We start from the raw sequence: 21,344 nt of genomic DNA on the forward strand, positions 1-21,344 counted from the left end.
CTTATCTTATTGACCAAAAAAAACAACAACCAGGGGGGGAGCTGATTTGTTGCTAAATTGAGGTATTTAAGCAATGAACTGTTTTTTTAAATACTGCAATGGCTTTTGCTTACACTTGCCAGTATCCCATATAGTGTCATTTCTCCCCCAAAATATTCTTCATACTCTCTCTGCTGCAGCTAGATTAACTCACCAACTGGTGAAATTTGGATAACTCAGCCAACTGAAATTTTAGCACCAACTCTGCATACCTATGATGATGGAGGGGGAAGAATGGCTTCTGTTATTCTGTGTCCTAATCCTCAATGCAATCAGTGGAATAATACTCTTAGCAATACAGTCTGCTAATATTTAATCCTATATTATGCATAGGCTAGTAGCATATCTGTCACTGAGAGCAGAACTCCCCCTCTCACACACACCGGAATTAAGGGGATTTGCTTTACAAAACTCTTCAGCAGATGAAAAATACAAATAAATTAATAAATGGCACACTCTTCAAATGCAAACCACATTAGAGGACTAACTTGACTTGCAAGTCTATGTATTATGGGATTATACTCTGCAGTTCAGAAAACTGGACTGTTCTTAAGAATTCCTGCTTCTTTTCAGACCAGGGAAGTGAAAGTACAGGAAGCTGTCTTATACTGAGTTAACATATGAACAAAAGAAGAGCCCTGCTGGATCAGGCCCAAGGCCTATCTTGTACAGCATCCTGTTCCACATAGTGGCCCACCAGATGCCTTTTGGCAGCCCATAGGCAAGAGCTGAGGGCATGCCCTCTTTCCTGCTGTTGCTCCCCTGAACCCCGTACTGAGAGGCATCATACCTCTGAGGCTGGAGGTGGCCCATAGCCACCAGACTAGTAGCTATTGATAGACCTGTCCTCCATGAATTTGTCTTAGTCCCCTTTAAAGCCATCCAAGCGAATGGGCATCACCATTAGTTGGACCATTGGTTCACCTAGCTCAGTATTGTCTGCTTCGTCTGACAGTGGCTCTCCAGGGTTTCAGAGACATGTCTTTCAAAGCCCTAGCCATAGGTGCCACGGATTGAATTTGGGACTTTCTGCATACAAAGCATGTGCTCTTCAGCTGAACTTGCAGCCACATCACCACTGCCTACTCACTCGCTGCAAGTTATTAATGCCCTCTTCTTCCACTGTCAATGTTCCCATCACTCTCTTTCATATACTGTCAACCAGGTTAGTGGTGATGAAGAAGCTGCAAATGACACAAGGCTGTCCACAGCCTCACACCTGCCATGGGATTCCAGTTTGCATCGCCTAGAAAGTGCCTCTGAAGACAGATATTTATTTAGTTGCAAATCTGTTGTTTTAATCATAGACTGATGGGAGAAAAGGTTTTCACTGCTACATGAAATTTCTTTATTTAAACTTCTGCTCCCAAAGTGGAAAGGAAACTGCTATTCCAAAGAAATATGCGGAATGCAGTTTTCCTTCTCCTTGCTCCCATTTTCCACTCTTGCCTCACTTCACTGTTGGCTTGCTTAGATTTGCCGTGCTAGGCTTCCCGTCTGCTATGCTCAACAGCCAGTGTGACAGGACATTGTGTGCTGCATCAGTGTTCCAAAGGGCTGGCTGCATTTCTCAGCATCATACATTGGAGGATTGCAAGCCTCACAAACAACTCATCAGTGCTCGAACTGCCCAGCACCGCATTATTCTTGACCTCCACCCCTCAAGGTGTGCTGATTAGTTTACCATAGGTTTTGCTTGCTTTTGCTTTGGACATATTATTGCTCCACGTTGCTAACAAATCCATTCTGCAGATAAATGTGCTGGAAGATTTACCATTAATTAGTGCAGCTGTGTTGCATTCAGGCATCTAGGAAACAGAAAGCCAATAATCATGTTTAAAGAGAGTGCCAAGGGCCTGTAGTTGAATTTTTCCCCACCTTGCCAAATGATGGACTTCAGAAAGATAGTCTTATCTCTTGATTTATATAGCAGAGTGAGTCAAGCTGTGGGCACCAAAATTATCCTCTTTAGAAGGGGAGGCTCATTTCATTATAATACATCACAATGGATGTTAATTTTACAACAAAAAAGCCTATGAAAGTATTTGATGTCTATAAAATGTTTTGACTGTCAGGCAAAAGAATGGGACCAGTACTTAGAGGCTTTAACAGCAAGGGACAATAGATGCAGGAGGTAGTGGGAAACGTTAGGTAAATGCAGCAGTTCAGGACTGAACACTACATGTTGATGGAGATTCTCTGAGCTCTCTCATTAAGAATTCTAGCCTGGATCAATTGAAAATGAACCCAGGAACAACTTAATAGCTTGTAAAAATCAGTAAACAGAAGGCAACATGGCGATTAGATGATGGGCTGTATCTAAAGCCCGGTTCATACATTATGTTCAGTGTAGTTACAGTGGTACATTTCCTATCAGAACCCTGCATTTCTGGGCGTCTGTACCCAGGTCCACTTTTAAAATGAATGAATGGAAAGTCATTTACACAAAAATATGTATGTGTGTCAGACATATGCAATGTAATGCGGTCGCTCTCATGACCAGCCATAGACCAGCAGGGCAGGTCGTGAGAAGCACTGGAATTGCTCCTGATCCAGTGGTCCGCCCCAGGTAGCCTGGGTTTGCAATCTGGTCTAAATCTGAGGTAGGACTAGGATGCTTGCGTGCCTCCTACCTCACTGCCTGGTCATGTGAGCGAGTGGGCTACCAGCAGCCATGAGGTTGGTGGGAAGGAGCGGCCCGGCAGCTGCTGATATCATAGTGCACTGTACTGTTCACACGGCACATAGCGGGATATCTGGTGGCCTGGCTGCCTTTCCCCTGCCTCCTGCTCACTGTGCTTGTTAACCATGTGCCACTCATGTAGGTGTGTGAGCAGCAGCTCAGATTGTATGTGTGGGGAAGGCAGCCAGGTTCCTACCTCCTCCCCCCGACCTCCTCCCCAGCCAACTGGGTCATGTGAATTGACCTTAAGGTCTGATAAAAGCTGAAGTTTTTTTCAGAAATATGAGCCATGCAGCTGTCCAGCATCTGTTTTGTTCAGCACCTGGCATTTATTGATTTTTCATATTTTATATTGGCACTTGTAATATTTATCCCATTTCATGATTTTTAAGTTCTTGTAGAGGAGATTTTGCAGGTTTCCTGAAATTTAGATAGTGTACAGAGAGCAGCTTTCCCCACAATTCTTGTGTATTTATTCTGCATGCTCATTATTTTATTTTGGGACTGGAAGGCGGAATAATATATTAGCTCATATGTCTAGGTCAAATTGAAATTCCCAGTAAAGTTGCTTTTTGTAATTGGCCGATGGTGATTTCTGTGGCCCCTATGGTGTTGAGGTGCTCTTCAAGTTGTTTTGGAATTGCACCTAGGGCGTCAATTACCACTGGGACTATTTTGGTCTTTTTCTGCCATAGCCTTTCAATTTCAATTTGTAGATCTTTGTATTTGGTGATTTTTTCTGTTTCTTTTTCTTCTATTCTGCTATCTCCTGGTATCGCTATGTCGATTATTCTAACTTGTTTTTCTTTCTTCTCGACTACAGTTATATCTGGTGTATTGTGTGGCAGATGTTTGTCTGTTTGTAGTCAGAAGTCCCATAATATTTTTGCATCTTCATTTTCGACAACTTTTTCATTTTATGGTCCCACCAATTTTTGGCTACAGGTAGCTTGTATTTTATGGTATTTTATGGTCCCACCAATTTTTGGCTACAGGTAGCTTGTATTTTTTGCAGATATTCCAGTGTATCATCCCTGCTACCTTGTCATGCCTTTGTTTGTAGTCAGTCTGTGCAATCTTCTTACAACAGCTGATTAGGTGGTCCACGGTTTCATCTGCTTCTTTACAAAGGCGGCACTTGCTGTTTGTTGTTGATTTTTCGACTTTTGCTCTTATTGCATTAGTTCTTAGTGCCTGTTCTTGTGCAGCCAGTATTAAACCCTCTGTTTCTTTCTTCAAGTTGCCATTCTTAAGCCATTGCCAGGTCTTGGTGATGTTTGATTTTCCAGTTATATTGTGCAAATATTGACCATGCAGTGGCTTATTTTTCCATTTTTCTGCTTGGTTCTTGACTTGTTCTTTCTTGTAGGCCTGCTTGGTTTCATTGGTGTTGAATAGTTTCTCATTGTTGACCATTTGAAGTGCATCTTCTTCACTGTCCTTGATATATTCTTCAAGGCCTCTTTTCTCCTCCTCTACTGTTTGATGGACTTGTAGCATTCCTCTTCCACCTGAGCTGCGAGGGAGGTATAGCCTATCTACATCACTGCGGGGGTGCAGAGCATGACTGATGGTCATTATTTTCCTGGTCTTACGATCTAGCGTCTCTAGCTCTGCCTGGGTCCAGTCTATTATTCCTGCAGTGTATCTGATAACAGGTATAGCCCAGGTGTTTATGGCTTGTATGGTGTTCTCACCATTGAGTTTGGACTTGAGGATTTTTCTAACTCTCCTGATGTATTCACTTCCAATTTTTCTTTTAACTTCAGTGTGTTAAAAGAAAAATTGGAAGTTTTATTATTAAAAATTGGATTAATAATAATAATAATAATAATAATTATTATTATTATTATTCAATTTCTATACCGCCCTTCCAAAAATGGCTCAGGGCGGTTTCCATAGAGAAATAATAAATAAATAAGATGGATCCCTGTCCCCAAAGGGCTCACAATCTAAAAGGAATGTAAGATAGACTCCAGCAACAGTCATTGGAAGTACTGTGCTAAGGGTGGAAAATCACACAATATTCTTTATATATTTTCCCAATTTCTCCTCAAATATTGAAATATTTTCTCCTATAACTGTTCTAGGAAAAATATTCCATAATTTTTACCTTTCTAGTAGTTCAAACATTCTGATTTAAATTTATGTTTCCCTTGTAAGCACTCTAGTGTCCAGTCATTATTACCTGTGACCAAAGTACTGAACAGCTTAAATCGTTCTCTTTTTACTGCGCAGACTCCACACCCTGCAGCCCCGAAGCTATGTACGTACTGGATTTATAAATCTCCAGGCAGTTTACACAAAAACATCAGAACAATGACCACCATTAAACACAGACAGTTAAAAACAACGTAGTCTACCAACTGTGAACTTTGGCCTGAAAGGGCCTCCATATACCTTTCTGGGACTGCAAAAACAATAGGATTATCAAACCTTTTTCCAGGTCACAATAAATGGTTGATGAACTGCTTTCAGTCAAGTGAGTAAGTTGTGCAGATCTGCTTTTATCCTACTACCATCTCTCGTATGTTGGGAAATGAAAATGGCTAGGCTTCTTTAATAATTGCCTGTAAAATCATGTTCCTGTGATCTTCTTTTCTGTGATTTTCATGCTTCTGTGATTTCTTTGCACCTGTTGTACATTGAATTTATCCTTTTAAAATTGCTCTTGCAATCTCTATTCTTCATTATTATACTTTTGTCATTGTGCAGACTCTTCTGTGTGTTACTGTAGCATGCTTAGCTTCAGATTTATGTGTTACAAATGTTATATTTCCATTACAACATATTTGCTGAATGGGCAAATAATAAGTCCTTAAATTGTACTTCATCTGAGCTGGGAGGTGTCTCATCTCCCAAGTCTGTGAGTTCCAGTACAATCTATACACTTGCATTCCATAAATCTGAGATAATTACCAAGGACTGCCAATAGAAACATTTTCTCGTGCAGCAACTCCAAGCACTGTAATTAAAACAACCCTAAAATATGGGTTTGTGTGTGTAGTACCCTTTAAAGTATTGCCTACAATTTAAATATTCAAAACAGCATTCATTGAAAGTTAATATTTTTAACACATCCCTGTGCACGTTTTACGTGACTATACTGAATTAAACAATGAGGAAGTTCTGATATTAGTATTCTGCTGCCCAGATCACTAGCATCTTAGTTTGACTGATGTTTTCTTTAACACTCTTAATGTATTTCCACGTGTGCAACAAACTGAGCACTTGTTCTGTGGCACGCTGAACAAATGCCTGCCTTTTGAATGGACTGGGCCTCGTCATTTGGACAAGGGGTATGGGGATGCCATCCACACTTTAAGAGTTCACTGCATTGTGTTACCAGTGTACCTAAGGCATTTCATGATTGCTGCATAAAGTGTGGAACTACTCTCTGGCTGACTGCACTGCCCTTATACTATGCTTTTGCTTGGGTATGGTGGTTTGTTGCCAGAGGCGTAACTAGGGAAAACGGCTCCCGGGGCAAGCACTGAAATGGCGCCCCCGCGCCCCCCCAACATACTACATTATACTTAGGTTTTTCCTCACAAGCGCCCGCCGCCGCCGCCAAGCCAGGCCACTGACTGGCCGCCAGGCGCCAGCAAAGCAATGGGGGGGGGCTGCAGGCGGCGTGGAAGGGACCGCTCGTGGGGAAGGGGGCACCGACGCGCTCCCTTGACTGCTGCAGCGCTGCTGCACTGAGCAGGAAACATTTGTATTAACAATTTTTTTTAAAAATTTTTTTAAAAAAAATTGGTCATGGCGGCGCCCCCCACGTGACCAGAAAAGATGGCGCCCGGGGCATGTGCCCCCCCTGCCCCCCTATAGTTACGCCTCTGTTTGTTGCAGTTCATTGCGCAACAGCAGGGGTGTGGAGGAATAATAGGGCACATGGCTTCAAAGAACCCACATTCTCCTGCCTCCAGGGTGCCTCACTCATCTCTTAGGCCGCTGTGCTTGCCTCCCCATACCTGTTGGCCAGCCGCTGCTGGGGCTGCGGTGCTGGGCGAATGTGTGGTGTGGGAGGCTGTGTGTGTGTGAGAGAGATGTAGTCACTACATCGGGGCTGCTCAACTTTGGCCCTCCTGCAGATGTTGGCCTACAACTCCCACAATTCCTGGCTATTGGGCACTGTGGCTGGGGATTATGGGATTTGTAGTCCAAAAACAGCTGGAGGGCCAAAGTTGAGCAGGCCTGCACTACATATTTCATTAACTGTCATCTAAACTCTGTCAAGGCAAACTGCCAGCTCTGCACCTACACCAATGCACATCTCTAGTACTCACTAGTACAGCCTTTGTCTGCAGAGATAAACTACATGTTATGGGAGGTGTGGGCATCACCGGCATGTACGGTCCACATCAGAAGTCAGCATCATTAGGAAGTTTCCCAAGAAGGGTCCACTGCTGATCCCTAAAATCACTTATGTGACCATAATAGCCTTTGGGGAGTAGTGGTGGTGGTGTGACTCTCTTAGGGTCTACTCAGATACGAGGGGGCAGTTTGTCGAGTGTCCCTGAAACAACCCTTCAGTGGCTGTTGCTGGTTTCTGTCTTATGCTTCTTTTTTTAGATTGTGAGGTCTTTGGAGACAGAGGACAATCTTATTTATGTATTATTTATTTTTCTATGTAAACTGTTTTGAGAATTTTGTTGAAGAGTGGTATATAAATATTCGTCATTGTAGTAGTTGTAGTAGTAGTCATGTGGTAATAGGGCACTGGCATTTGTTTTACTATGTGAGAAACAGTTAACGGATTTAGTAAGCTGTCTGTTTCTCCTTTAAGTAGTTGTGTGCTTTGTTTCTTTTCTAAAACAATAATTATTGTTATTTTGTTATTTATTTAACACATTTCTATACTGCTCCACATGCAAGTCCCTGGGGAGGTTCACAATTTAAAAACCCAACAATTAAAACAATAAACACAATTAAAACAGTTAATAATACAGATAAAAACTCTAAAACTTTAAAACTATAAACTAAAAGCCTGACTAAACGGGTATGTTTTCAGGTCCTTCTTTAAAACATCCAGAGAAGGGGAGGCTCTAATTTCATTAGGAAGCACGTTCCAAAGTACCAGGGCAACTCTAGAAAAGGCCCAATTTTGAGTTGCCACCAACAGAGCCGGTGGCAACCACAGGCAGACCTCCCCAAATGATCTCAATCAGCATCAGGGTTCATGAAGGAGAAGGCGTTCTCTTAAATACCTCGGACCCAAGCCTTCAAAGCTTTATAGGTAACTAGTAACTTTAAGCCCGTTAAATTAACGGGCGCTAGTAGACCGCTATTGCGTCCTGCATCTTGCTCTTCCCCCTCCCCCCTGCCCCACTCCCTCTTGCCTTTCCCCCTCCCCACTGCCCCACTCCCTCTTGCCCCTCCTCTTCCCCCCTGCCCCACTCCCTCTTGCCCTTCCCCCTCCCACTGCCCCACTCCCTCTTGCCCCTCCCCCTCCACCCTGCCCCACTCCCTCTTAGGTAAATAACGGGTGCTAGGAGGGAGCGGGGGGAGTCAGTCTAAGGGGGCGTTTGCGAGACAGACACACAGAGAGAGAGAGGCAGCAGCAGAGAGACACGGAGGCCCTCCCAAAGGAGAGGCAGTGTGGGGAGGAAGGAGCGGGACCTGCCGGACTTGCTGAAATCCCTGCTTGGCCAGGAGGCTGATTCGCAGGGCCGGTGGCTCTTCCAACCTAACCCACCTCGAAGGGCAGTTGCGAGATTATGACCCAACAACAATACATTATAGGCCATTTACGGGCCCTGCTTCTCCACGCGCTGGCAAACAGACAAACCCGCCTGCTGCCCGGAACTGGCAAAGGGATCCCCCTTCCAAGTTCCCCTTTTCCAGCACTCCCTTTATTTTTAGTGTTGGCTCTCGGGTGGCTGGGCGGGCGGGGGGCGTTGGTGTTGGCCGCTGCTTGTGTGTTTTTGTGTGTTGTGCTTGGTGTAACTGTTCGTTTTGGGCTTTGGGCGGCTGGGCCGGACCCGCCGTCACTGCCTCTGGCCTCTCCGTGGCCAGGCCGGACCTGCTGCCGCCTTTTCCCCCCTCCTTGCGGTCCGGCCGGACCCGCCGTCATCGCATTTGCCTCCCTGCGGCCGGGCCGGACCCGCTGTTGCCGCCTCTGGCCTTCCTGCGGGCCGTCCGGACCCGCTGACGCCACCTCTGGCCTCCTGGCCGGGCGGAGAGTCCCGCCACCCCCGTCAAGAGTGCCGCCCACCCGCTCCATCTTTCCCTTCCCTGTGGCCGGTCCAGACCCGCCACCGCCGCCTCTGCTCTCCTTGCGGCCGGTCCAGACCCGCCGCCTCCGCCCCTGTTCTTTTTGGCGGGCAGGCCAGACACGCCGCCGCCCCTCCTCTCCCCGCGGCTGGGCTGGACCCGCCGCTGCCGCCTCTGCCCTCCCCGTGACCGCCTCTGGCCTTTCCGCGGCTGGCCCGACCAACCGGCCAACATGGCCATCTGGTGCCGGCGGTCATGTCTCCCTTGGCTGTTCTGGGCATGCGCGCTGTGCATGCCCAGAACAGCCGAGGGAGACACGGACGCAGACACCAGCCTTACAGACACGGACGGACACGCCAGGCACTTTATTATATAGGATAACCAGCACTTTTTATTTTGTTAGGGACTTTTACACACAGCAGGCTTTACTGCGAGTTTACTGGGAAGCTTTTGCAAAGTTGTCCCAAAAAAACCAACACAAGTAGTGGATATTTTTACCAGGGCTACACTCTTAATGCACCGTGAATAACCTGAATTGTGTGTGAACTGCTCCCCAATAACTTGCAGAGAGTTCGGGGTAAATCTGGCCAATATGTGAACGTACCCCCTCCATTCTGGAGGAGATGCAAGTTAAAGGGTTTTAAAAGCCCCGTGTGAAAAACTTCCTGGAAACTTATTGGCAGCCAGTGTCATTCTTTTAAAATGGGTGCAATATGGTCTCTTTGGGTAATCCCAGAGACCAGCTTGCCTGCTGCATTCTGTATCAACTGCAGTTTCCGGGGTATGTACAAAGGCAGCTCAACATAGAGCACATTGCAGTAGTCAAGCCTGAATGTTACCAGCATATGTACCATTGTTTTAAGGTCTTATCTCTAGGAATGGACTTAGCTGGAGTATCAGCCAAAGCTGATAGAAAGCCCTTTTGACCACTGCCTCAACCTGAGAGACCAGGGAGAGGTTTGGGTCCAGAAGTACTCCCAGAATACATACCTGCTCTTTCTGGAGGAGTGCAACCCCATTCAGAATAGGCAGATCTAAGCAGCTTCCTAAGTTCCAACCTCACACAATGAGTACCTCCGCCTTGCTTGGATTCAGCCTCAGTTTGTTCTCTCTCACCCAGCCTATTACCTCCTCCAGGCGAGGTGATTAGGGAGGTTAGGCCATTTTCTGATGAAGTCGACGTAGATAAATAGATTTGGGTGTCATCAGCATATTGATAACACCCAGCACCAAATCCCCTGATGATTTCTACCAGCAGTTTCATGCAGATTTTAAAAAGCATTGGAGATAGAATGGAGCCCTGTGGGACCCCATACAATAGCTCTCATTTTTAAGAGCAACAATCTCCAAGCAACACCATCTGGAATCTACCTGAGAGGTAGGAGCAGAACCACTGCAAAACAGTGCCACCCACTCCCAACTCTTTCAGGCACTCCAGGAGGATACCATAACTGATGGTATCGAAAGTCATTGAGAGATCCAAAAGGATCAACAGAGTCACTCTCCTCCTGTCGATTCCTAATTGGAGATCATCCAACAGGCCGACCAAGGCCGTCTCAACCACATAGCCTGTCCGAAAGCCAGTTTGAAATGGGTCCAGATAATCTGCTTCTTCCAGGACTATTTTTTAAATTCATGAATAATGCTTGACAGAGCTGTAGCAGCTCAGAAAGCAGTCTTGTAAAAGCTCTATGTTTTGTTTTTTTAAAAAGAAGCACTGTCTTTCATAGCCAAAATCTACTCCAAGTACTTCCAGCTGCAGTTGGAAGGATGAGTCACACTGGAAGCAAAGGAGGTTTTCTACAAGTCTTTCACTTGGTTCACATGATTTTTTTAAAACATTCCTATCTGTTTTTCTTTTCTTAAAAAAAATTGCAAAGGAGATTCACCCAAGGAAAATCCGTATGAGGATGTGGAACTGAAAGCCCGTCATGCAGGCCGAAAATCCCAGCAGTTCTCTGAGAGTTCCCTAGAATCTTTGCACAGGATGTGGAATCCGCAGGACAGGAAGTACACGACACCTCCGCAGGTAATATAGCATGTTTTATAATACAGGGGTTTATTCAGACTGTAGATCGAAATCTGAAAGTATTCATTTGTTTACCTTCTGCAAAAAATCCAGCCACAGGAATATAGGCTGAAAAGAAACTAAAAGAGGATATAAGAAAACAGGTAGATTTTTTTTTTTAATTTGCTATAAACATTTAGGAGCCTTGATTCAAATGCTGTTAAGTGTTCATTTGCTCTGAGTGTCTTTCTTTAATTTTGGTCTGATATTATTGGACACAGTTCATTATGTGTTCTTTACAGTTGTTTGTTAATCTTGCTCATATTAGTGACTCCAAGAACTAGTCACTGTATTTTCTATCACTCTTTAGTTGAAGGTGGATCAAGCTTTGAGTTTCTTTATTCTTTGTTTATCTTCATTAGTATACAGGGCCCCTAGTAGTTATTTTTATTCAGATGCTAAGAATAGTTTCACATGAAATGTATAATTCGTCAGCTGAGAAATGATGCAGCACAACAGAATTTTCCTTAGCCAGCTGCTTTACTACTCTCCCAAATCTATTCTGATACTTTTCTGACAGCCACTATGGTCTTTAAAGATTTTTATGTGGAAATGTGCCACTGGTTTCAATATAATATAATTTAATTTACTATAATTTACTTACAGGTAAATTTCACTGACCTCAAATGATTTGTTTCCAAATGAATATGTTTGGTAAAATGTTAATCAGATAATCTGCTTCTTCCAAGACTATTTTTTAAAATTCATGAATAATGCTTGACAGAGCTGTGGCTGTGGCAAAGAGGCATCTTTTAACGTGGTGATTCTCTTTATTTAGCAGGGGGAGAGTAACTGGCCCTATCCACCCCCAGCACAGTACCTCCAGTGACTGTTGCTGGTGTCTATCTTGTGTTTTTTAGAATGTGAGCCCTTTGGGGACAGGGAGCCATCTTATTTATTTATTATTTCTCTGTGCAAACCGCCCTGAGCCATTTCTGGAAGGGCGGTATAGAAATCAAATAAATAAAATAATAATAATAATAATAATAATAATAATAATAATAAGGATATGAAATGTGGATGGCAAAAGTCTTGTGGGGCGGTGGAAGAGGAATTTCAATTTTGTTTTGAATTAGAGTGGGCTTACTGCATGCATTATACTTGGTAAAAAAAAGGTTTTTTTTACAATGTTGTTCAAAGTGAATTTCAAAAAATGTCCTTTTGATCTCCCCCCCCACCCAAAGTTGGACAAGTATCTCTTAGTGACAAATCTATTTATTTATATATTCTAAAATTTCCACCTTCTTCCTAGTGCAATAGTAGCAGTTAACAGATTAAGCAGTTTACAGATTATTAAAATCAAATATGATGTACAATAAAATCAATATAAATCAACAAGTTAAGAAACACAATTGTTTTAAATTAAAAACAATTGGCAGGGGAAAAAATGAGGGAAACTAACTTCAGAACTGCACAAATGTCATGAAAATCTATTGAATGGTATTTGTGATGTGATTAGTAATGAGCATATCTCTTCTTCATGTGTATGCCATTTTTTAATAATTTCTTTTGATTTGGTTTAAAAAAAAATCAATTTCAGTGTAAGCTTGGGGAAGTTTAAACATGTATTTCTTGACAAAGGGAGACTCACAAAGACAAAATATCCTGGGAAGAGGAACCACTGCTTTGTTTACTTATATAGACCAAACTGCCCAATTTCCGAGCAACTGGGGATCAGTTATTATAGTACTGATCTATAAGAGAGGTAGCAGAGACAAACCTACAATTTTTGACCTATTAGTCTTTTAAATATTATAAGTAACCTGTATGCCAAGTATTTATGTTTAAAACAGGAGAGTATAGTTGAAAATGAACAAGCTGGCTTTAGACCCAATAGATCTGTTGTAGATCATTGTCTAGTCCTGCAATATTTGGTAGACAAACATGTTAAGTTAGGCAAGAGACCTCTGTTTGCTGCATTTATGGATTTCAAAATGGCATTTGATACTATCTCCAGAGGCCTTTTATGGGCTAAATTGGCTGCTTCAACTATTGATCACGGGCTTTTAGTATTATCAAATTGCATGAAAATACTTCCTTAAGCGTGCGTTTAGATCAGGCCTGCACAATATAAGGCCCTGGGCCGGATTCAGCCCTCAGGGACTATTTTACTGGCCCCCAGGTATCCTGCAGCAACACAGGAGCTGTTAACTCCCTGCAGAACCATCCTATCTATGTTTTCTCAGAAATATGTTCCATGGTGTACCAGTGAGGCTTATTCCCATGTAAGCATGCCTAGGATTGCAGCCTGAAAGCAACAACAATTTAGGGAGAGAAGAGGACTTGGCATTTGTTTGGGACTGGCATGCACTCCAGGTGCCCCACTGATTGAGCAGGGACAGGACCTATTTTCTGGCCACTATCCTTGGTTAAAACTATGAGTACATTGATAGGGGGAATAGATCCTCAAGTAACTAATAATATTTTTAATTTTAATGTAATAATGTGCTAAAAATTGACCTCGGCCCCTGCACGCCAAGCTGTGGATGGTTCCGGCCCACTAGGGCATTTGAGTTGTGCAGCTCTGGTTTAGATTCTACTGACAATCTTACTAACTCGGTTCCAACTAAAAAAGGTGTGCGACAAGGGTGTGTCCTGCCCCCCTTTGTATTTAATCTCTATGTCAGTGTTCTAGTTAAGCATCTACAGAACTCTGACATTCATGCTCCAGAATTGACTGATAAGAAGATCCCAATCCTGATGTACGCAGATGATGCGGTTATTCTCTCTCAGACCAGGGTTGGGCTTAAGAGAGCTTTAGATGTCCTTGCTGAGTATTGCAAAGAGGAATATCTTGAGATTAATTACTCTAAGTAAAAAATCCTATGCTTTAAGAACAGAGTTAAGAAATTCGTTTGGTCTCTGAATGGACATCACTTAGAGCAAATAAAACAAATAAAGTATTTGGGGGCAATTTTCCAACAAAATGGTGGGAAATCCGAGCACATAAAAATGGTAACTGAATCGGCAAAATGCAGCACAGCGGCAATTTGTAGATTTCATAGAACCCAAGTTGCTGGTTTCATTCCCGCAGCTTTAAAACTGTACTCTGCAAAAACAGTTCCCCAACTGCTGTATGGTATTCAATTGGGCCCATATTCTAATTTTGATATGCTAGAAAGAAATCAATCTGGCTTTCTAAGAACCTTATTTGGCACATCCAAGTGTAACCCAAATGTGGTTTTACTAATGGAGGCAGGTCTCCCAAAGATCAAGACGAGAGCTTGGCTCCTAATTATTAACTTTTGTTAAAAGTTCACCTGCGACCAGCTGGATTACTCCCTGTGTTTCTCTCAGCTAACCCCCAGCCAATCTGGTGTTCAACAGTGAGCGACAAACTTCTTTCCATAGGTTTAGCCCCTGAATTGTTACTAGAACTGGGCTTGGCAAAAGCAAAAAAAGAAGCAAGACAACGACTAGAAGACATGGAAACTCAAAATAATTGGACCTTCTTACCTGAACACTACAAAGGAATAAAGTTTAAGATGGGCTTTTCCCCTGCCACATATTTGTTTACTATCACATTTAGCAAATTTCGCTGGGCATTTATAAGAGCAAGGTCCAATGCTCTTCCTTCTGCGTTATTAGCTGGGAGATACCAGGGTCTCCCTTTGGAGGAACGCTGATGCAGTTGTGGCTCTGGGGATAGAGAAACTATATAGAAACTATAGCCCACGTTTTATTGCACTGTAAATTACATCAGAAGATCAGTGAACACTTTATTCTTCCTCTAGTGTGTGGGTCGACAGATCAGTCCAATGACCATATTGTTAAATTTTTATTGTCAGACAGGGATTCTTCTTCTGTTTCTAACTCTGTTGCAAGGTTCTGTTATATCGTTTCTAGATTGTACAAAGGGGAGTCACTTTACGTTTGATTTTATTATTTTACTCTTGTATTTTATTTTATTTTGTATTTTGTTCCTCTTCTTGTACTTTGTCCTTGTATTTTTGGTCTATGACTGTAAATAAATTATCTATCACTCCTCCATTGAGCATATGCATATGTAACTGGGACACAGAATCAAACTGGAACTTGCTGGAAGTCTTAAAGCAGAGACTACGTAGCCATCTGCTGGGGATGCTGCAGCTCTGGATTTCCTGCACTGAGCAGGAATTGGACTAGATGGCTTATAAGGTCGTCTGCTACTCTGCAAGCCCATGATTCTACAAAAACTGTGTTTTCATTGTCACTAAAAACCCACAGCAATGCTGAGGTGCCAGTAACAACTGATGTCAACTCATACATTTAAAGCTGGGGCTGGGCCAGGGACTGAGGAAGGGAAGAGGGAACATCTTGGCAGGGCAGTGACTGTGTTTGGGCTTCTGCCCCACCTCTTTCTCCAGGTGTGTGCCATCTACCCTCAGCCTCTGTGGCTTTAAAGCTGGGGCTGGGCCAGGGACTGAGGAAGGGAAGAGGGAACATCTTGGCAGGGCAGTGACTGTGTTTGGGCTTCTGCCCCACCTCTTTCTCCAGGTGTGTGCCATCTACCCTCAGCCTCTGTGGCTTTAAAGCTGGGGCTGGGCCAGGGACTGAGGAAGGGAAGAGGGAACATCTTGGCAGGGCAGTGACTGTGTTTGGGCTTCTGCCCCACCTCTTTCTCCAGGTGTGTGCCATCTACCCTCAGCCTCTGTGGCTTTAAAGCTGGGGCTGGGCCAGGGACTGAGGAAGGGAAGAGGGAACATCTTGGCAGGGCAGTGACTGTGTTTGGGCTTCTGCCCCACCTCTTTCTCCAGGTGTGTGCCATCTACCCTCAGCCTCTGTGGCTTTAAAGCTGGGGCTGGGCCAGGGACTGAGGAAGGGAAGAGGGAACATCTTGGCAGGGCAGTGACTGTGTTTGGGCTTCTGCCCCACCTCTTTCTCCAGGTGTGTGCCATCTACCCTCAGCCTCTGTGGCTTTAAAGCTGGGGCTGGGCCAGGGACTGAGGAAGGGAAGAGGGAACATCTTGGCAGGGCAGTGACTGTGTTTGGGCTTCTGCCCCACCTCTTTCTCCAGGTGTGTGCCATCTACCCTCAGCCTCTGTGGCTTTAAAGCTGGGGCTGGGCCAGGGGCGTGCGCCTCTTGGCGTGAGCCGAAGGGCGAGAGCATAAGGGCTCTCGTCCTTGTGGCTCTCAGCCATGGGGCGAGCTGCCTGGAGCCCTGAAGACCTTCTCCTCCTGCCTTGACGATCCATCTTCCACCAAGCAAGAAGTCAGCAGGGACTGTATGAGTCTGGTCTTGGTTTTAAATTAAGCCAAGTAGCCGTGGTGGAATAGTCTGGGGGGATGTGTCTGGGAGAACAAAAAAGTGGGTCTGGAGTGGGGGCGGCAATATCACGGGTAGCGGGCAGAGGGAGGTATGGCGGTGGGAGTTGGGCAGGCCGTTACAGGGGAAAACAGTCCAGGCAATTGAGGCCTGTTCCTTTTTCCGGCCCTTCCCCCAACCCTCTGACCCAAGGGAGCTCTGAGAACACTCCTTCGAGGATTAGGGTGCTGCTGCTGAATGCCAGGTCAGTTAACGCAAAAACATCTCTCATCCACGATTTGATTGTGGATGAGTGTGCTGACCTGGTATGCGTGACGGAGACCTGGTTGGATGCGCTGGGCGGGGTTGGTCTCTCTCAGCTTTGTCCTCCAGGTTTCCAGATCGTGCAGCAGCCCCGCCTCGAGGGTCGGGGAGGAAGCATTGCAGTCATCTTTCGAGAGACCCTCCCCGTTTCCAGGTGCCCGGTCAGGCAATCTCAGAATTTCGAGTGGAATTCTGGTGGGCCTCCGAGATAGGCTGGGGATTCTGCTGGTGTACCGACCACCCCGCTGCACTTCAGTCTCCCTACCTGAGCTGGCGGGGGTGGTCTCGGAGGTGGCCTTGGGTTCCCCCAGGCTTATTGTCTTGGGGGACTTCAATGTCCACGCTGAGGTCCCCTTAGTGGGTGCGGCTCAGGATTTCATGGCCTCCATGGCAACCATGGGCCTGTCTCAGTTGGTATCGGGCCCTACCCACGTGGCGGGACACACTCTGGATCTGGTTTTTGCCGATCGGGAAATAAATGATCTGGAGGTGGGGGAATTTGAGATCACTCCCTTGTCATGGACAGATCATCACCTGGTGGGGTTTAGTTTGACTGCTCCGTCTGCCCTCCGCAGGGGTGGTGGGCCGATTAAGATGGTCCGCCCCCGGAGGCTTATGGATCCGCTTGGATTTCAGACGGCCCTCGGGGAGTTTCCAGTGTCCAGAGCTGGTGACCCTGTCGAGGCCTTGGTTGATCTCTGGAATGGAGAGATGGCCCGGGCTGTTGACACGGTTGCCCCCAAGCGCCCTCTCCGGCTTGGTGGAGCCCGTTCTGCTCCTTGGTTTTCCTCGGAGCTTAGGGCGATGAAGCAACTCGGACGACGGCTGGAGCGACGCTGGAGGAAGAGTCGTCACGAATCCAATCGAACACGGGCTAGAGCCCATTTTAGGGACTATGCCGTGGCGGTGGGGGCGGCGAAGAAACGTTTTTTCTCCGCCTCCATTGCGTCTGCTCAGTGCAGGCAAACAGAGCTGTTTCGTGTGGTGAAAACATTGCTCCACACATCCCCCCGGACAATGGGGGAGGAGTCATCTACGGCTCTTTGTGATCGGTTTGCCTGTCGCTTTGCAGATAAAGTCGCTTGCATCCGTGCTGACCTGGACTCCAGAGTTTTGGCAGTTCTGGCAGACGTGCCTCTGGTACCATCTGGTCCCGTTGTGTTGGATTCTTTTCAGTTGGTGCGGCCTGAGGATGTGGACAAGATCCTGGGCAGTGTGCAGGCGACTTCGTGCGCTCTTGACCCTTGCCCTTCATGGCTAATAAAAGCTGCCGGGGAGGGGACAGGTAGATGGCTGGAGGTGATCGTTAATGCTTCGTTAAGGGAGGGCAGGATGCCATCGTGCCTCAAGGAGGCGGTGGTAAGACCTCTATTAAAAAAGCCCTCCCTTGATCCCTCCAACCTGGACAACTATAGACCTGTGTCTAACCTCCCCTTTTTGGGCAAGGTGATGGAGCGTGTGGTGGCGTCCCAGCTGCAGAGGGTCTTGGATGATACGGATTATCTGGACCCTTTTCAATCTGGCTTCCGCCCCGGGTATGGGACTGAGACTGCCTTGGTCGCTCTAGTGGATGACCTACGCCGGGAACTAGACAGGGGGAGTGCGTCCCTGTTGGTTCTGCTGGACCTCTCGGCGGCGTTCGATACCATCGACCATGGTATCCTTCTGGGCCGCCTCTCGAGTATGGGAATCGGAGGCACTGCGTTGCAGTGGTTCCGGTCCTTTCTTGAGTGGAGGGTTCAGAAGGTGGTGCTGGGGGACTACTGCTCGGCCCCGTGGCCGTTGGCCTGTGGGGTCCCGCAGGGATCGGTCTTGTCCCCCATGCTGTTTAACATCTACATGAAGCCGCTGGGAGAGGTCATCCGGAGATTTGGACTGAGTTGTCAGCAATATGCGGATGACACTCAGCTCTATCTCTCCTTGTCATCTGATCCTAGGGAGGCGGTGGATGTCCTGAATCGGGGGTTGGAGGCCGTGATGGGTTGGATGTGGGCTAACAAACTGAAATTGAATCCGGATAAGACGGAGGTACTGTTGGTCAGTAGGAGAGCCAATCGGGATGAGGAGATTTTACCGGTTCTGGATGGGGTTGCACTCCCCTTGAAGGAGCAAGTACGCAGCTTGGGGGTACTACTGGACCCGGCTCTGCTTTTGGAGGCTCAGGTGGAGGCGGTGGCCAGGGGTGCCTTTGCACGGCTTCGGCTGGTGCGCCAGCTGCGTCCCTTTCTCGAGAAGGCAGATCTGGCCACGGTTACCCACGCCTTAGTCACGTCGCGGCTGGATTACTGTAACGCGCTCTACGTGGGGCTGCCCTTGAAGAATATCCGGAAACTGCAGCTAGTGCAAAACGCGGCAGCGAGGGTTTTATCCAGAGCTGCCCGTTGGGAACATATCACCCCCATTTTGAAAGAGCTGCACTGGCTGCCGGTTCGTTTCCGGGTCCAATTCAAGGTGCTGGTTTTGACCTTTAAAGCCCTAAATGGTTTGGGCCCAGGGTATTTGAGGGACCGCCTGCTCCCAAGGGTTGCTGCCCGCTTGACGAGGACATCTGAGGGGGCCCTGCTCCGGGTGCCGACAATGAGGGAGGCCCGGTTGTCGTGCACTCGGGACAGGGCCTTCTCTGTTGCTGCCCCCAGACTCTGGAATGCTCTCCCAGTGGCCATTCGTTCCTCGGACTCCATCACGGCTTTTAGAAAGCTTTTAAAGACTTGGCTTTTTACCCAGGCTTTTACATGATTGTTTTTTACTGCGGCTTCTCTGTGTTCCTATTTGTTGTGTTGTTTTTATGCCTGTTTTTATATGTTTTTGTACTTTTAACATGATGTTTTTATTGTGTTTTTATTGTATGTTTTTAACTTTTGTAAACCGCCTTGGGGTTATCTTTTTAATGAAAGGCGGTATATAAATGCAAAAAATAAATAAATAAATACTGGTGTGCATTGAGGCTCTAATTTCTACAGAAAATAGCATCAAAATATCTCACCTCCATGGGTAGCTTCATCATGTTTCATGGCCTGGCTAATCTCTCACTACATTCTCCATCCATTCAGTTGCTTCCTCTGTTACATATATTTCCCCCTTTCTTGTTTGTGTCTGTATCTTGGAGGTAGATGGAGAAGACCGATCATTTTGATGGAAATATTTTTTCCAAAGTCTTACCTCAGAGCTATTCTTCCTGGTCAGGTGGGAAGAATGAGATAGTTATCATGTTCAGGAGTCAGGACATGTCAAAGTAGAGCTTCAGCCCATTAGTAGATTTAAATTGAGGAATGTAGAGAGGTGTGGTCTGCATCATCCCTGTTCATTGTGGTGTTCTTGGTGTATTTTTAAATTCTGGACATTACAATCATATCCTGTTGCCATTTTAACTCACTATATTGTCATTTAAATATAAAGCAGGCAAGTAGCTACAATAGTTCAGCCAAAAGCCTGTAGAATTCTCGATTGACTGAAAGCCTTCTAAAAAGCCACAATTTCCTGATGAAATGCAGCAGGTTTTGCCATTTATGACCAAAATTTCCATGCTCCAGCAGTAGATTGGTATTCCCCTAGAATCACATATGGCATGGGAAGGATAACAAAGGGGATGTCAATTCAGAAAAATACTTTTTGAAAAGTTTTAGAGTGCAGATTCCATGAAGGAGATTGGCCATTCCCATTGAAAATAATTTCCCTACAGTCCCCCAATTTAGGTCCAATCCCTGGAATCTCCAGCCTTGTCTGAAACCCTTCAGAGCTGCTGTCAGTCTGTGTAGACAATACTGAACTGTATATTACAGTGTAGTTACAAGGTAACCCTATATAGCCTCTACTATAACCCACATGGCAGTAGCCCACATGGTAACCCACATGGAAGACTAAATTGTTGCTATAGTACACCCCCTGCCCTTTTCTAATCTGCTGTAAATAACTCCATGGTAGATTCAAACTGAAAGGATCAGTTTTTGGACCATTTTATGAAAGTGCTCAATGAGAGGGAAGAAAGACCTTAAGGTTGTTCACATGAGCTTTTGCTGGGCCAGAGAGGTTGGACGTGGGGAAGGCAGGATATTGCCTTCCTTCCCCCCATATGATCCAGTAGCAGTCCAAGCTGTGCAGCTTACATGACCAGATGATAGGCGCTGTCATGAAGCGCCTCTGGAGGCAGGAAAAATGAGAAGGGATGTGAAGGGACTGTCAGTCATGAGAAGTCATCACTCAGTAGTAAGCACTGGCTTTGAATGTATAAGGTCCTGGACTCAATCTGTGCTAAAAGATCGGAGATATATCAGGACTGGAAAAGAGCTCTGTCTGAGACTGCCTGCTGAAGTAGGGAATGCTGGGCTATGTGGACCAATGTTTGTGAGCTAGTATAAGGAAGCTCCTTATACTAAGAGCAAAACACTGTCTTTAATGAAGACAATTCTATCTAAATCTAACAAACTCCCCTTATTTCATGTCCACTGAGGCTCATTTGCAGTCCTTGTATTCATTTTACTCAGACAGGCTCTGACATAGTTAGCTTTTTGCCAGTACAACTGTGCTTCTGTTACAGGCATTTTTCTTTCTTTCAAGCTACCTTCAAAGCCCAGCAGCCAGTCCTTAAGAATTGGAAACTGGTCAGAAAGGAAAAGCCATCGCCTGCCACGATTACCCAAGAGGCACAGTCATGATGACATGCTGCTGCTGGCTCAGCTGGGCATCCCCTCCTCTCCATCCAGCCTGAATGAGGACAGTCTGAGTACTACAAGTGAACTTCTGTCTACACGCAGGGCCAGGAGAGTTCCAAAGGTAATGGTGGCCATGGAAAT

General features: G+C 45.7%; 1 protein-coding gene across 13 annotated transcripts in view; it reads left to right on the forward strand.

The window, feature by feature from the left end:
• Positions 1 to 21,344, forward strand: part of DENND2B (DENN domain containing 2B) — a 300,704-nt gene that overhangs the window by 198,719 nt on the left and 80,641 nt on the right. For 12 of the 13 annotated variants that reach the window (XM_053271120.1, XM_053271139.1, XM_053271128.1 and 9 more), the window contains 2 exons: positions 10,819 to 10,967; positions 21,109 to 21,324. In XM_053271120.1, coding sequence (XP_053127095.1) covers positions 10,819 to 10,967; positions 21,109 to 21,324 — 365 coding nt within the window. The remainder of the gene's footprint in view (positions 1 to 10,818; positions 10,968 to 21,108; positions 21,325 to 21,344) is intronic. The other variant, XM_053271189.1, reaches the window with a different exon arrangement.

The sequence above is a fragment of the Hemicordylus capensis genome, chromosome 1, assembly GCF_027244095.1.
Source record: "Hemicordylus capensis ecotype Gifberg chromosome 1, rHemCap1.1.pri, whole genome shotgun sequence".
NCBI classification, from domain to species: Eukaryota; Metazoa; Chordata; class Lepidosauria; order Squamata; family Cordylidae; genus Hemicordylus; species Hemicordylus capensis.